Raw genomic sequence first — 17749 nt, 5'->3', positions numbered from 1 at the left:
ATGCTTGCCTGATGCCCATGGAGGCCAGATGATGTTGGACTCCCTAAGACTGGAATTATAGACAGCTGTGAGCTGCCATGTGGGTGCTGGGAACCTGGGTTCCCCAGAAGAGCAAACAGTGATCTCAATCACTCAGCCACTTCCTTCAGCCCCCTTCAAAGAAGTCTTAAAAATGCAACAAGACACTGGTGGCACACATACCTGTAAATATCAGCAATTCAAGAAGCAGAGACAAGGATCAAAAGTTCAAGGCTGAACTTACATAGGGAGACCTGTCTCAAAAACAAAACAAAACAAAAGACGCCAAAAGACTGAAGGTACAGCTCAGTGGTTAAATTACTTGTCTAGCAAGTTTTGTCTATGTTCAGTTCTCATTATCATGTGTGTACATACATGCACATACACAAAAACTATGCAATAGAAATGTCTATGGAGATACTGGAGAGAGGGCTTAGTGGCTAAGTGCAATGGCTGCTCTTCTAGAGGACCCAGGTTCAATTCCCAACACCCAAATGGCAGCTCACATCTGTTTGTAACTCCAGTTCCATGGGGGATCTGACACCCTCATACAATGAGCATAAAATTAAATTAATTATTAAAAAAAGTTTAGGGAAGGACTGGGAAAAATAGGAAGCTGCAATTGGGATGCAAAGTAAAAAAAATTAATTAATTAAAAATGTCTGTGGAATGTGGGTGATGAGATGTCTCAGTGGGTAAAAAATGTTTGCCACCTATTGACAACCTGGAGTCACCTGAGAAAAGGATGTCCAGATAAGTCTGGAGTGTGAGCCCGTCTAAGGAGGACAGTTTTTTGTTTGTTTGTTTTTTTAAATATTTATTATATGTAAGTACACTGTAGCTGTGTTCAGACACTCCAGAAGAGGGCATCAGATTTCATTACAGATGGTTGTGAAACACCATGTAGTTGCTGGGATTTGAACTCAGGACCTTTGGAAGAGCAGTTGACGCTCTTAACCGCTGAGCCATCTCTCCAGCCCCAGAACAGTCTTGATTATTAATTAATACAGGTGGATCCAGACCACTATCCACTATGGACAGTACCATTCCATGGAAAAGTGTTGGGGTAACCTTTTTTATACTCTATGAAGGTATGTCTCTGTATTTTCAATGGTTAATTCTGTACCAAAGAGAGCTAAATGCTGGCAGGAAATTGGTACTGTCATTTCTATGGTACATCACCAGTCTCCTACTCAGATACTTGAAGGTCAGACAGTCCTCTCTGCCTAGAGGCAATCTAGAATTGTATCAGAGGTTTGCTGCACTGACTAGCTGTAATAAAGAGCTAATGGCCAATGGCTGGGCAGGAAGTAGGGGGTGGGACTTGGGAAGGGGAGAGACAGAGAGAGGTGGTATATACTGGGAAAAGAAAGCAATCGTGGGAGATTTGAAAATGTACATGGAGGGAACAGATGTGAACCACAGCGGAGAGAAAGATAGAGCTAGCTGAAAAACTGCCCTAGCAAAAAGTCTAAGTTTTAAACTGTAATAAAATTCTCGTTATTATTTATACCACTGGTGGGCTGGAGAAAGTCCCATTATAAAGGTGGTCCTAGACTATATGAAAAAGCAGGCTATGTCCATGGTACACAGCTCCTGCAGACAGGACAGACTGGGTTTGCCTGCAATTTTATACCAATTAGACCAGGGTTCCAGACACTTTCCAGAAGTTGATTTATCTTTCCTGATAGCAGCCTATGTTTTCCCATCCCAGGAATGGAAGATAATATGCTTTGTCCTAATGTGTTCAAAAAAGTAAGAAGATCATGAGAAAATTTAAAAGAGAGAAACTGTGCAAAGAACTATAACAACTGCACTCCCAAATATGGCACCTTAGACAATGTCAAGGTTTTATTCTGATCTGAAGAGAATGGAAGAAGTAAAAAGGAACATTCTGTATTCCCTATAATAGCTTAAAACTAAAAAGACTGGACATCAGTCTTCAAAAGTCTCCCCTCCTCTCTACCAGGACAGTTAAGAGTCTACATACAAATCAGCAACTATCTGCTAACACCCTGCTGAACCTTAGCATCTCTGGCATCTCCTGATGGCCTTGTGTTGGACTTTTTAAATGCTTAGCTATCTGATTTTATTTTAATGGGTTTATTTTTCTGTACTTTTTTTCACTAATTTTTTTTTTTTTTTTTTTTTTTTTTTTTTTTTTTTTGTGTGGAAAGCGAAAAGTAAGCCAGGCAGTGGTGGCGCATGCCTTTAATCCCAACACTTGGGAGGCAGAGGCAGGTGGATTTCTGAGTTCGAGGCCAGCCTGGTCTACAAAGTGAGTTCCAGGACAGCCAGGGCTATACAGAGAAACCCTGTCTCGAAAAACAAAAAAACAAAAAAAAAAAAATTAGTTAAGGCTTTACCATGGAGTAACTACAGCTGGCCTGAAATTTACTAGGTGGACAAGGCTAGCTATAACTTGTGGTGATTGGTGATCCTAAGTGTTGGGATTACACGCCTATACCACTGCCTACCCAGTACTGATATATCATTGACTATGGTATAGAGTTCAGTGAGTGTGCTAGACATTGTGCTGGTTTTGACAAGTGTCTAGAATGATCTAAAATCATATAGTATGTCACCTTTCATATTGGCTTTTATCTAGCAATATGCATGAGAAAAGAAAAGAAGAGAAAAGAGAAGAAAAGATGAGCCTGGAAAAGAGAAAATAAGCAGTCTCTTCCATAGTTTTTGTTTCAAGTTCCTGTCCCAACTTCTCTCAGTTACTAACTATACCTATAAACTAAAATAAACTCTTCCTAAATTGCTTTTGGTCAGTCACAGCAACAGAATGAAACTAAAATAGTGCCTGACTATGTAAGCCTAACAACCTGAATTCAATACATAGAACCCACAGAAAGGTGGGAGAAAAGCAACTCTACAGAGTTGTTCCCTGGCCTTCAGGCACGGACCCGCACCCTCTTAGAAACGATTAAACTTAAAAAGAAGAAAAGGAAATGTCCGGAGAAAATACGTCAGATAACATGTAAAGATATGATAATTCTAAATTATTTTCAACAGAAAAAGAAATTCAAGAAGCATTTCTCGCTCTTTAAGCTTTCACCTTTCCTACTCTCCTGTCTAGTCCTCCCTCTCTCTCTCCCCTCACCCCTATCTCCATGTGGCCATGGCTGGCCTCTCTCTTTCTACCTTCTCTCCTTCCCCCTGCCTTTCTACAATAAAGCTCTAAAAACCACAAAAAAAAAAAAGGAGAATTTCTTATTTTCTTTCATATCAAGGAACCAAATACAGACATCGTATGCATAAAAACCAAACAGCACTGACAAAACCAGAGCCCAGGTCAAAGTGCCTTGTATATCCTTAGTGGGTACACCATTGTTACAATTCTGCAGATTCAACCCAGCACACCCTGTACATACTATGCAAATGTTCCATTTCCCTGGTCTTGTTTTTACTTAAGACAGTCTCACTAAGTTGATCAGGCTGGTCTTAAATTCACTACATACCAGGAAGGCTTCAGCCTCCGAAAGAGCTGAGATTACAGGCCTGTTGGGGATTGGTTCTAATGCTTTAATTGGAAATCTGAGTGTCCAAACGCTGAAGGTCCTTGTCCCCAGTTGGTTTTTGATTGATCAATAAAGATGCCAGCAGCCAATGGCTGGGCAAAGGGAGATGGTGTGGGATCTTTGGATTTGTGAGGGCTAGGAACTGGGAAAGAGAAGACAGAGAACTGGCATGACTCGGGAGAGAAGGACGGGCTGTAGGAGCTGTATGAGAGAAAACCAACCAGCCATGTGAGATTCGGGTGGGCGGCCACTGGCCACTTCCATAATCGGACCTGGGGTAGCAGGGGAAGGTTTAGGAGTGCCTAGCCTTTAAGGTAGCCAAGGCATTTTAAAATGAACTGGCGGATGAGAAAGGGGGAAAGGGGGGAAAGGGGGGAGATAGTTCCATTCTTTTTTGTTTTTAAAGATTTATTTATTTATTATATGTATATTATTTGAGTACACCATCATTGTCTTCAGGCACACGAGAAGAGGACATGGGATCCCATTACAGATAGTTGCTGGGAATTGAACTCAGGCCCTCTGAAAGAGCAGCCAGTGCTCTTAACCGCTGAGCCACCTCTCCAGCCCGATAGTTCCATTCTTGAATCCAGATAGCTCCTGGCTGGAAGCACACAACCCACTGGGAACCAAAGCAGCGTAGCTGAACTCACTGCTACACAGGTCTATTCCAACAGGCTTGGCTTTAGTGGGTATTATAATCAGCAGACTAGTTATTGAGAGCTTGGCAAAATCACAAAAATTGACGGCAGGGGAAAGAGGAACACTTACACATTACACACTGGTGTTAGTAGATTATGAAAATCAGTATGGAGATTTATCAGAAAAATTAAAAACAGAACTACCATATGACCCAGCCATACTCCTGGGCATATAACCTGTACACTCTATATCTCACTATAGCTGATTACTGCGGCACCAGTCACAAAAGGAAGGAAATTACACCAAATGAATGGATAGTAAACATGTGGTACTTGTATACAATGGAATTTTATTCAGCCAAAAGAAGAATGAAATTATAAAACATTAAGGAAGATGATACATCTGGAAATTACATTAAGCAAGGTAACAGACTCAGAAAGACAATGTCACATTCTCATATGCATATCTTATATATGAAGGTGTGAGCACAGACATAAGTCATAAAACCAGAGAGTAGTCCAGGAATAAAGAAAAGGTAGTGATCAGAGGGGAGAACAATAGAACACACGTGATAGGGAAGTTGGCCAGGGTTACTGATGGAGGAGATACACATGGAGAGGACGGGGAGAAGGAAGAAGGCAACAGGGGGAGGAAGACCAGCAAAACCAAATTATGTCTGAAAAAGGCCATAAAGCCTAATACTTTGTATACTTATTTTGTATTTAGTTTCAGACAGGGTCTCTTTCTATAGTCCTGGATGTCCTGGAGCTCCCATAAACCAAGTATCAGGATTAAAGGTGCACGCCACCACATTCAGCTGTATACTAATTTTTAAAATTAAAAAATTAAAATTTGAAAATGGAAGTATCCCAGGCGGTGGTGGCACATGCCTTTAATCCCAGCACTTGGGAGGCAAAGGGAGGTGGATTTCTGAGTTCGAGGCCAGCCTGGTCTACAAAGTGAGTTCCAGGACAGCCAGGGCTACACAGAGAAACCCTGTCTCAACAAAACAAAACAAACAAACAAACAAACAAAAAAAGAAAATGGAAGTATCAGGAAAGAAAGTTCTATGTGGCACTTTGGGAGATCTCACCTTCTCCTCTCACTTTTGTTTCACTTTTATTGTTTTTGGGACAGAGTCACTCTATATAGCTCTGCTGTCCTGGCACTAGATGTATAGCCCAGGCAGGCCTCAAATTCATAGAGATTCATCCACCTGCCTCTGCTTCCTAAGTGCTAGAATTAAAGGTATGTGCCATCACACCCAAACATATTGTTTTTAATTCATTTAATTTGTTTTAACTTGCTATGTATTTCTGACTAGTCTTGTATTTGTTATACAACCCAGGCTTGCCTCTAACTCACAGCAAGTCTCCTGCCTCACCTTCCAAGCACTGAGATTACAACAGACATTCATGGAGCCAAAAAATTCCAAACCTGGAGAGAAAATGAACTCACCTGAACATTGAAGAACTGTCGGGGAGTCACATCTGTGTATGTTCCAAAAACTAGAACGACAAGAGGGGTAGGGAGAGCTAGGAAGCAGCAGAGCAAGGCAGGGACGACATGTACCAAGGAAGAGTGTGAAAAGCTTGCCGTCTGGGAGAGGAAAACAAACAAAATTTGGCCAATTTTCTTCAGTAGGGCCAGGATTGAATCGTTTAGGAAGCTAAAGGAACAAAGCACTGTGTGTGGGCACCATGGACACCTGTCAAAGGCAGCAGGGCAGGGCTCACCTCGGTACTGGTAAAGGTGGGTGCCTGTAATTGGGCGGCGCCACAGCTTGAAGTGTTTCTTGTCCATCACCATTTCCCAGGGTTCTTCCTTGTCTTTTGACTTTTCATTCCCTCCTGCTGGGGACTTTGGTTCGGGAGGGTAATTCTCAACTCCAGAGCTCTGAAATATATTTGACATTTCTTCCAACCGTTTCATCTCATTAATGGACCTGGAAAGACAGAAATAAGCATGGTGTCCATGAAATGAAGTATCCAAAGACCTGCAAAAAGACAGGTGTGGCTGGAAATAGCATGCTGCCTCAGTGAATAAAAATTGAATTGTTAAGCTTGAACACTAACCTAACACTTGTAATTAGAATAATTAACCAGTCACCATTTCTAAATCTATAAAATGTACAAAATAATAGTACTTTCCTAAAGTTAGCTGTGAAAAACACCTTTAAAAGTGTTCAAGACCTAGCACATAGCCTGAAATAACTTACAAAATTAAAAAAAATATTTATTTGGGTATTTTTATTTTCCATGCACATAGTATACATGAGTAGGATCCTTAATCCTGTCACCTAACTGCATTTCAAGTCCAGGAGTAAGAGGACTTAAAGCAGGTCAGAAACTAGAAATCATGCTATGGGCAGCAAAGTGAGACAGATAACATGTATCAAGGAAGACTGGGAAGCGGAGCCATCTTCAAATATTAGCCACCAAGGTTTGAAGATGTGTCCCTTGACAATCCCATCCTTCCTGTGACACAGGATCTCACTATGTAGGCCAGCTGACCTTGTAGTACACCTCCATCTTCTTGCCTCAGCCGTCTGAGTACTGGGATTATAGCATACTCTACTAGGTAAGACTTTCTACTCTCCTTTTTAGTGGACTGTCTTCTGTATGTATTATTTTTCTTCCCTGTTTTCCAATTGAAATATAATCTACATAGCATAAGACTTACCCTTTGCAGTATATAATTCAGTACTTTTTAGATTACTTGAAAAGTTGAGTATATACTTTCAGGCAGTTCCCTCACTCCCCATCCCTGCCAGCCACAAGTCTGTCTTTTTTTTCCAACATTTCAAATAAATGGAATTGTGGCTTGGTATGGTGGCAAGGGAGATAGAGGTAGGTAGATCTTTATAAGGCCAGCCTGGTCTACATAGGGAGCTTGAGGACAGCCAGAGTTATATATCGAGACCTTGTCTCAAAAAAGTGAAACAAGCCAACAAAAATGGAATTATACATATGTCCCCTTCATCTGGCTCCCTTCACCTAGCATATTTCTAAATTTCATCCATGTTGGATTTTATTCTTTTCATAGCTGAACAACATTCCATCATATACACATATATCGCCTTTTGTTTAGCAGAAAGCCAGGCATCTGTGCTGTTTCCACTTTGGGGCTACCATGAATAATAACAGTTTCTATGTAGATGTGCTTTCACTTCCTTGGGTAGAGTCCTAAGAATAAATCCGCTAGCTTATGGTAACAATGGTAGCTTTATGCTTACCCCCCTACCAAGGGGACTAGAGATACACACTAAGGCTTCATACACACTAGGCAAGCACTCTTACCAGCTGAGTTACATTCCCAGTCCCTTCATTTACTTTTTTGAGGAACTCTCAAACTACTTTTTGTTTGTTTGGTTTGGTTTGGTTTCTGAAACAGGGTTTTTCTGTGTAGCCCTCTCTGACTGTCCTGAAACTTGCTCAGTAGACCAGGCTGAACTCAAGAGATCTGCCTGTCTCCTGCTGGGATTAAAATTAAGTGCCACCACCGGCCAGCTTTCTTGTTTTTGTTTTAAGACAATGTCTTACTATGCTGCCTGCTGGCCTTGAACTCCTAATCCTGGGTTCTAGTAATCCCTTTGCCTCAGCTTCCCAAGGGGTTACAGGTGTCCCACTGCATTTGTCTCTTTAGATTGATCTTACAGGTATGCATATGTCACCGCATGTGTAGAAGTAAGAGGACAACTTTCAGAAATCAGTTTTCTCCCTCCACCCTGTTCCTGAGGTAAGGTACCAGGCTAGTTATCTCTCCTGAGCTTTCAGCAAGTTCTCCTACTCTGCCTCCCAACTGCCAGTAGGAATTTGGGGACTATAGGTATGGACACATCTAGCTTTTTAAAAATGTTGTGTCTGGGGATCAAGCCCATGCTGTTAGAGGCACTAAATCTCTGGCCCCATTTGCTTTTTAAACACTCAATAATGTTTTGTTTTTGAGACAAGGTATATTGTGCTCACAGGCTAGCCTTAAACTCTATGTAAACCAGGCTAGCCCTGAATTTAGATCTTTCTGCCTCTATTTCCCAAGTGCTGTGATTAAAGGTGTACACCACCATGCCCAGCCTCAATGTGTTTCAGAGTTCTAAAAAGTCTTGTGCTTCGTTCTTAAATTAAAATTTTTATTCTCTTTGATGTTGTAAATGAAATTCTGTTCACTTTCAGATTACTCATTGTTTACTGATTTGTTCAACCTGCAATCTTATTAGTGCTAATAGTTTTCAACATTTAATGATTTTTCAGAAATTCCTAAGTACTTAAACTGATAACACAGGGCTGGAGAGATGGCTCTGCAGTTAAGAGCACTGACTGCTCTTCTAGAGGTCCTGAGTTCAATTCCCAGCAACCACATAGTGGCTCACAACATTCTGTAATGGGGATCCAATGCCCTCTTCTGGTGTATCTGAAGACAGCAACAATGTACTCAACATACATGAAATAAGTAAATCTTAAAAAAGAATAAACACAAGTAATTAAAAAAAACAATATTTGCTGTAGTTTTACTTATTCCTGTCCAGTCTGGGTACCTTTCATCTCTCTCTTTGCCAATTTCCCTGCTATAAACTCTAGAACACTGCTCAAAGAGGGACCGAGAGCAGTGGCTTGTTTTGCTGCTGACATTAGAGGAAGTTTCATTTTCTCAGTAGGTTGTAAGCTATTTTTAGATACCCTTTATAAATTTAAGGAATTTCCCTTCAATTCCCAATCAGTTGAGTGTAATTTTTTTTGTAAAGGTAATATATGGGGGTGCTTTTGTTTATACTTTTATCTGTGTACCACTTGAGTGCCTGGCACCCTCAGAGGCTAAAAGGTGGCACTGGATTCCCTGGAATGGGAGTTATAGATGGTTGTTAGCCATCATGTGGGTGCTGGGACTTGAACCCAGATCTTCTGGAATATCAACAGTGGTATTAACCTCCAAATCATTCTCCACTCCCTATGCTTTTTTGTTAAATTATGAAATGAGGTTAGAATTAAACAAATGCTACCTCTCTAAGTTTTTTTTTTTTTTTTTAATTTTCCCCCAGTACTCTAGAGAGTCAGACAGACCTCTGAGTTTAAGACCACTACATAGTGGAGACCTTGTCTGTGTGTGTGTGTGTGTGTGTGTGTGTGCGCGCGCGCGTGCGCGCACGTGCAGTTTTCACAGAGGCCTAGATCTCCTGGAGCAAGTTTCAAGGTTTGTGAGGTGCCCAAAGTAGATGCTGGAAACTGAATACTGGACCTCTAAGAGAGGCATGTGCTCTTAACCACTGAGCCATCTCTCCAGACCCTTCTTTTTCTTTAAGATAGTATCATGTAGCTCAGCCTAGCCTCAATGTGCATCTAAGGTGGCCTTAAATTTATCTTCCAGCTGGGTGGTGGTGGTGATGGTGAAGTGTTTTTTTTTTTTTTTCTTTTTTTCCTTTTTTTTTTTTTTTTTTTTGGTTTTTAGAGACAGGGTCACTTTGTAGACCAGGCTGGCCTCAAACTCAGAAATCCGCCTGCCTCTGCCTCTCAAGTGCTGGGATTAAAGACATGCGCTACCATGCCTGGCTCTAGGTGGTGAAGATCTTTAATCCCAGCACTTGGAAAGTGGAGGAAAAGGCAACTAGATCTCTGAGTTCAATGCCAGCCTGGTCTCCAGTGAGTTCCTGGACAGTCAGGGGCTACACAGAAAAACCTTGTCTTGAAAACAAAACAAAAATAAACATCATATCTCCACTTCCAGAATATTGGGGTTTACAGGACTGTGCCATCATACCTGGTTATACGGTGATGGTTTTTTGCATGCTCCCTCTACCAAGTGAGTTATATCTGAACTCCTGTATTTTACTCATTTAATGTAGCATATTAAATTAATTTTGTTCATGGCACAGAATCTCCTTTGTATGCTGCTGGATTTAGTGTTTTGGTACTTTTGCCCAAAGGGCTATAAAATTCCTAAAATGTGATACTACATAGTATGGTTATATATTACTTGGTAATCAGTAAGTATAGACATATATTGGTATAATAACCAACAAACTGGAATTATGGACATATCCATGGAGGTAAGAAAATTTCACAAAAAAGTACAGAGGAATTTCCATTGTAGTTTTTGTGTGTGTGGGGGGAGGGTTGTTGATGGTGTTGCTTGGTTTTTTTTAAGACAGGGTTTCATTAGGCTGGCCTCAAACTCTTGATCCTCCCACTGCAGCCTTCCAAAGGCATCTATGCCTGCTTTCATTTCTTAAATATAATATTATATTGTAGGAAAATGTTTATTTGCACTGTTGTGAAAATATGTCTCCGTCCTTTCTTGCCTGCCTAAGGCATCTTCTGATTGGCTAAAATAAAAAGCCAATAGCCTGGGGCTGGAGAGATGGTTCACTGACTATCTTCCAGAGGTCCTGAGTTCGATACCTAGCAAACCACATGGTGGCTCACAACCATCTGTAAAGTGATCGGATGTCCTCTTCTGGTGTGTCTGAAGACAGCTACAATGTATTTATACACATAAAATAAAAAAAAAAGTCAATGGCCTATAGCAAAAGGTAGAATAGACAGTGGAATACTCAGCAGAGAAAGAGAAACGCTGGGAAAGAGTCAGGGGCCAGGGGTGGGAAGACTGGATATATGAAACAGAAGAGAGGTAACCAGCCATGTGGCAGAACTTAGGTTAGCATAAATGAAATAACTATGAGCTAGTTGGGAATGAGGCTCACTTGAGGGCCTAGGCGTTAATGCATAAATAAGCTTCCGTGACAGCATTCAGTAACTGGGGTAGACATAGAAAAGCCCAACAAGTTACATTATATTTAATATCTCTTATTCTTTAAACCTTTTATATCTGAAACATGTATTTTTTTTTTAAATGTGTTACTACAAAACTGGTCAAAGGCCCCAAGCTGGGGAGGTCATAGGCCCTAGGGGGAATCAACTACTACTATTTTGCTAAATGATCAATATTTATGTTTATACCCACAGAGTGGTACTCTCTCTTTCATGGTCAGAGAAATATTTTTCCCAGTAGGCAGCATATAATGTAGAGACTCAAAGTGCTGAGAGAAACAACTTGAGTGCTTAGCCTTAACTGAGACATCTCTATCACTAGTCTTTTCTCATCTTCCCCACCTATATGCAAAGATCTTGGTTCTTCTCCACCCAGTACACAAGGGTTCCTGCTGCATTTCAAGAACCTAATAGCCTGGATCAGTGACCCCACCATCCCTATCAGAGTAGTAATTCCTTTCTCCTTGGTTCACTAAAACCCTTTCCCATTCTGGACAAACAAACACACACACACACACACACACACTCTCTCTCTCTCTCTCTCTCTCTCTCTCTCTCTCTCTCTCTCTCTCAAAAGAGTGAGGTGTGGTGACCCCAATCAATGAATGCGGAAAAGATACAGTTGCTAATTTGTGTTAAAACTATAAAAACCAAGCATACTTTCTGTCCCAGCTGCCTGCTCTTATGCTTTGATGAGCAGTGCATCTTCTAGAAGAGAAAACTTTTGCCTTGCTGAGACAGTTCAGTTCAGTGGTAGTCTCTTTCTCTGCCATCCTTGACTTATTTCTAACACAAGGCTCAAGGAAGTTAAGAAACACTGTTTTCAACATGATGTGGCTACTGTACTCATGAACTCACAACAGCTGTGGTAACCTGTACAAGATCAAGCCAGGCAACATTCCAGCATGGATAATGTAGGAGCTCATGAAGCCCCACCCCTAACTGAGGAGTTATTGACAGTCTATGCTTGCTGGAGGAAGGAGAGTCATTGTTTCCTGGAGTTGCTATGATGCCACAACCATGCACATTAAAGCAGCACCTACTATTCTATGTGGATTATGAAGGAAAAGAGAACATGAAGGTACAAGTGGCATTCTCTGAGGTTCTAGACAGAATAGGATGGTAGAGTTAGGAATAGATAAATAGATATGATCAAGATACACTACTGTAGTCGGACAATGGTGGTGCACGCCTTTAATCCCAGCACTTGGGAGGCAGGCGGATTTCTGAGTTTGAGGCCAGCCTGGTCTACAGAGTGAGTTCCAGGACAGCCAGGGCTGTACAAAGAAACCCTGTCTAAAAAAAAAAAAAAAAAAAAAAAAAAGATACACTACTATATACATGAATGAAATTGTCAAAGAAAATAAATAAAACAAAACATGGCTTGTATTTTATAAATAACTTTAAATAGTAAACAGAAAAGAAAACCTGCTGGTTGAGTAGGCTGCACATACATAAAAGGATACAACTCAAAAGTGAGGCCAGCCCTGGGTGTAGCCACGAACACACACATGCCTGACCTGCCATAGCATTTAGGTGGTAGTGAGAAGGATGGAGAGTTTGAGGCCAGCTTGAATTAGTGAGATCCTGTCTTAAAAAAAAAAAAAAAAAAAAAAAAAAAAGAATCCAGAGTCTAAGGATGTACCTGGTAATAAATATAGTGTTTGTGTAGTATTTATAAGCCCTGGATTTAATCCTCAGTGTTGTATAACAAAAGACCAAGGAAAACCACAATTACTGACATACTAAAATAAGAGTAACTTCTACAAAGTTAATTATATAAATTTTATTTTATTCTCTACAGAGATAAATCATAGTATGCTGTAATAATGTATCTTTACAGGGCCAGAGAGATGGCTCAGTGGTTAAGAGCACTGACTGCTCTTCCGAAGGTCCTGAGTTCAAATCCCAGAAACCATATGGTAGCTCACAACCATCTGTAATGAGATCAGAGACCCTCTTCTGGTGCATCTGAAGACAGTTACAGTATACTTAGATATAATAATAAATAAATAAATCTTTAAAAAAGAAAAATGTATCTTTACATCTGCCTCCTTTGCTAAACTATGAATCTCTTTTAGCTACGGTTCCAACTCCTGGTAAGTAGTAAATAGTCAAGAAATGTTTAATGAATAAGCTGAATAAAAATATAGAAGCAGACATCAGTAATTAAAATTATTATATTAATATACCAGAAAGCCAATAACATACCAGGAGCAATGGCATATGCCAGTAATCTTAACATTAAAAAAAATGAGGCAGGAGGATTATAATGATCTAGGTCATTTTAGACTAAAGTTCCAGGCCAACCAAAGATACACAAAATACTGCTTTTTCAAAAGGGGGGAGTGAGGTGGGGAATAAAAGCAAATTATTGGCATTCCAAGACTAAATTTTCAAGCAGTTTAGCAGTCCTAGAGAGGTTTGTTGTAGTCCTGACTCTGGTACACATTAATTGTGTGATTTGAGATTCATTTTACATTTTACCTGTAAAGGGAAGACACACACCTACCTCTGCCTCCTCTCCTCCCCGCCTTGTTTTTTGAGACAGGATCTCTTTCTGTAGTTCTGGCTGTTCTGGAACTCACTATGTAGCTCAGGCTGGCCTTGAACTCAACAATACTCCTGCTTCTGCCTCCCTAATGCTGGAAATAAAGGTGTGTTGCCACCACCATTCAGCAAGACCTCTTTTCTTGAAGGTTCCTATTACTTCTAGAATTCAAAGTTACTAGATTTTAAACTTTAGATTTAGGCAAAAAATATTTAATTTGGCAGATATTTGTCATTCCGACTGCCTGAAATCCCCTCCCTATTTACGGGGAATCCAAATAGGAGGGTGCAAGCTCATACTCTACCTCTCCTATTTGAGCACAACTAATTTAGGTACGTTTAGAACTCCTAGCTAGGAGGGGCAAAGGCCCAGAAGGTTTACAGACTGCTCACAGGGAAGGAGTCTAGAGTAACAAATGTAAGTGAAAATGCCCACAAGGCTGCTATATGAAGATTATCCCTATAGCAAGCCTTGACTGTTCTCTTGGCCAGCCTGTACTCTATAGCTTTCTTGTCAATGATCTGAACAGTCAGCTAACAAGGACGCATCCAGTTAATTCCTTTTAGTTTGAGTTAACAAAGATCATTTTAGCATTTGTACTCAAGAACCTTGACCAGTACAGACGTTCTGATAAAAATAGTTTCATCAAGCTGGGCGGTGGTGTTTGCTTACATGTGTAGCCAGAGCTACACAGAGAAACCCTGTACCTTGTCTCAAAAAACAAACAAAAGTTTTATCATTTTTGAAAGTTTTAAATTGGAAACTATAAAACAGAATTCAATGCTAGCCCTATAACGGCCCAAGAAAAGAAATATGGGCAATATTTTATTAATGGTAGGCAATTAGATCTTGCAGAAGAAACAAAAGCACAATCACAGCACCAATTCCCCAGAGAAGAACTCCAGGCATGACTTAGCAACAAGCAAGGGCCCTGTACAGGACTAATTAAAGCATTCTTCCCCCACCGCCATCCCCTTTTTGAGACTGGGTCTCTCTATAGAAAGAACTTGCAATGTAGACCAGACTGCCAGGCTGGCATCTATCTTACAGAGATCTTTTACCTGCCAGTGTTTCCAGAATTTTGGGATTTAAAAGGCATGTGCAAATGGCTTTAGAAAAGCACTCATTTTCTTTCTTTTCTTTTCTTTTTTTTGAAACAGGTTTCTCTGTGTAGCCTTGACTGTCCTATAACTCACTCTGTAGACCAGGCTGGCCTCATTACTCAAGAGATCTGCCTAAGTGCTGTTTCCCAAGTGCTGGGATTAAAGGCATGTGCCATCACAGCTGGGCATTAGTAATGCATTCTTAAATAACAAGCACCATTCCTGAATATGACAAGAAGCAGAAATCTGTTTCCCCTAGTTAAATGTCTTACTAACACCAGGGGCTCAGGCTAGTGATGCAGCTCAATTAAGTAAGAGTGCTTGTCTAGCATGCAGGTACTCTAGGGGTAGTACAAGGTTTACCCACATAGTAAGTTCAAAGCCAGTTACAGCACCCCACACACATGTACTATTGGAAAAGCACAATACAAATGATGGAGGAGGACTTGGCCATTGCTACCCCTGAAAGATTTCAACTTCTAAATGGTAATAAGACTGACAAAGCACACAAGAGCATAAACAATATCATAGACAGCATGTGGAGAAAGGAAACGCCTCTCTCCTATGGTATCTAATCTTGTTGAGACAGGATAAGTGTCTAAATCTTCCCATGTAAGAAGACTTAATAAAAGAGAAAAGGGCAAAAGAGATTATTCCTGAAATAGTAACAAAATGAGCTGATTAGATTAGTACAAGGATGAAGGGGAGACAGAGATGCTTTCCTTTCTCCAAAACAGTATCTGAGAGAGGCATGTACTGAAGAAACTGAAGACACACAATGAAAACAGGGTAAGCATGCCAACATGGGACTCAGCCAGGGTGCTGCACTTACCACAGAATGTGATCCAGGCTTCCAAATAATCCTGGTAAGGCCACCCCAGCAAGCGGCGCAAACAACAACTGCTTCACCTAACCAAAGCTCCTCCAATTCCACACTACTGTCCAAATTAGGGAATTTTGGCTGGGCATAGTGGAGCATGCCTTTAATCCCATGCCTTAGGAGTCAGAGGAAGGTGGATCTTTCTCTGATTTCCAGACCACCCTAGTCTACATAGTGAATTCCAGGACAGCCAGAGCTACATAGTGAGACTTTGCCTCAGAATAAAGTTAAATAAAATTTAAGAACAAAAGCAAAAGCCAAACAAACAAACAAACAAAAATAAGATTAGAGTTTTTTCAGCTACTACTGATATGAGACATATCTTGAAATAAGACATAAACTAGTTCATGGCATTTTTGGAGCAGTTAGTTAATGGTAAAATAACAAAAACAAATCCAACAAATCTCAAGGTCCATTTATGTTGTTTCGATAATCTAAGGCTTTGTCTGTAGGAGACACCAAACTGACTGTGGCCATTAAGTTCCTTTAAGCCAGATAGATTTTTCACTAGCTAAAAAATACACTGAAAAGTTTAATGTATTCTAAATGCACCCCCCCAAAAAAAAACTGAAAAAGGGAAATGGCCAATTTTCTTTGTGAAAATTTACTAGAACTAATTTCTCATTAAGTAGAATTCCTCAAACTTTCTGAGCAGTAAACTTAACTTTTTAAAAAAATGAGGTCAATGGAACATTTCCCCCTATATTTTCATATTTCCTAACATCCTTCCTCTTTTTGTTTCTGTAACTTACACACATACACACATACACACACACACACACACACACACACACACACACACACACACACACAGAGCTGTACTTTTCCATGGGATTTTTCCCAGTGTCACAGAACACCAGCTAGCACCAATAATAGTCAGCAAAATTATTTTGCTTAAGAAGCCAACTGGGCTGGGCGCCTTTGATCCCAGCACTTGGGAGGCAGAGGCAGGAGGATTTCTGAGTTCGAGGCCAGCCTGGTCTACAGAGTAAGTTCCAGGACAGCCAGGGCTACTCAGAGAAACCCTGTCTCGAAAAAAACAAAAACAAACAAACAAACAAAAAGAAGCCAACTGGATAAAAATTCTAGACAGGTATTGAGAGATGTTGAGGGGAGGGGGAGAGAACCACCACACATTTGCCTCTAAGTCTGAGGGCCTGAGTTTGATCCCAGGTTTCCACATGCCAGAAGAAACAACTACAAATTGTTCTTTGATCGCCACACAAAGGTTGTAGTGTTCAAAAGCAACACTTACCACATGAATAAATAAATAAATATAATAAAAATATAAAATGAGAAAGATCTAATTTCTCTTGCCAGAGGGAGTGGTCCTAGTTTGAGGCTAGTGTAGGTTATATAATGAGTTTCCAGCCAGCCTAGGCTATAGAGTAAGAACCTGACTTGCAGAGGGGTGGGGAAGACTAACAAAATTATTTCTATAGCTAAGGCACCAATGATTCAAAATTATTTTGTAAGGTTAAATAAGATTAGTTAGATTGTACTTGATAAGATGTACATTCATACACTCTTTTCTTTGGAGACCTAGTCTCTCTATGTAGTTCTGGCTTTCCAAGATCTTACTATGTAGACCAGGTTGGCTCAAACTCAGCGATCTTCCTGCCTCTGCCTCCTGAGTGTTTGGTTAAAGGCAAGCGCCACCACACCCAGCCTGTGAAATGTTCTTAAGCACCAAAAGGCTAGAAAGCAAAACTATAATCTTCTCACTACATGGAATGCGAAGCCCTTGAGAAGAACATACTCTGCAGTTCCAGCTTGACTGCACACACCTGCATCCTAGCTTCCTCTCCAACAAGAAACTACAGTGTAGTGGTACACAACTGAAATCCCAGCACTGAGGAGGCCAAGGCAGGAGAACTATAAGTTCAAGGCTAACCTGGGCAAATAATGGACAGGTCCTACCTCAAAAAATCTGAGGGGAGAGGGAGCACAAAATACTGAACAGAAAAGAACACTATGAATTACCAAACAGGGGTTGGGGATTTAGCCCAGTGGTAGAGCGCTTGCCTAGCAAGCACAAGGCCCTGGGTTCGGTCCTCAGCTCTGGGGGGGGGGAAAAATTACCAAACAGCTTTCATGCTTTAACGTTTGCGTACACAGGACTGCCTGTGATTATGACTTTAAAATGTTGTTTTAAAAAGTCTTCTTTTGCTGGAAGTGGTGGCGCATGCCTTTAATCCCAGCACCTGGGAGGCAGAGGCAGGTGGATTTCTGAGTTCGAGGCCAGCCTGGTCTACAGTGTGAGT

The 17749-nt window shown here is 40.7% G+C and overlaps 1 protein-coding gene across 5 annotated transcripts in view; it reads right to left on the bottom strand.

The window, feature by feature from the left end:
• Stard7 (START domain containing 7) overlaps positions 1-17749 on the bottom strand; it is a 28734-nt gene that overhangs the window by 8706 nt on the left and 2279 nt on the right. The window contains exons 2-3 of one of the 5 annotated variants that reach the window (XR_003953754.1): positions 5927-6135; positions 5649-5789 (exon numbers count right to left, since the gene is read on the bottom strand). Coding sequence is in view for 2 of the 5 variants with exons in the window: in NM_001362684.1 (NP_001349613.1) it covers positions 5604-5698; positions 5927-6135 (304 nt within the window). In the remaining 3 variants the exon portion in view is untranslated. Of the gene's footprint in view, positions 1-201; positions 5790-5926; positions 6136-17749 lie in introns of those variants that run through there. The other 4 variants (XR_003953755.1, NM_139308.2, NM_001362684.1 and 1 more) reach the window with 4 other exon arrangements.

This window comes from Mus musculus, chromosome 2 (assembly GCF_000001635.26).
Source record: "Mus musculus strain C57BL/6J chromosome 2, GRCm38.p6 C57BL/6J".
Lineage (NCBI taxonomy): Eukaryota > Metazoa > Chordata > Mammalia > Rodentia > Muridae > Mus > Mus musculus.
This window is presented reverse-complemented; position numbering and strand designations above follow the sequence as displayed.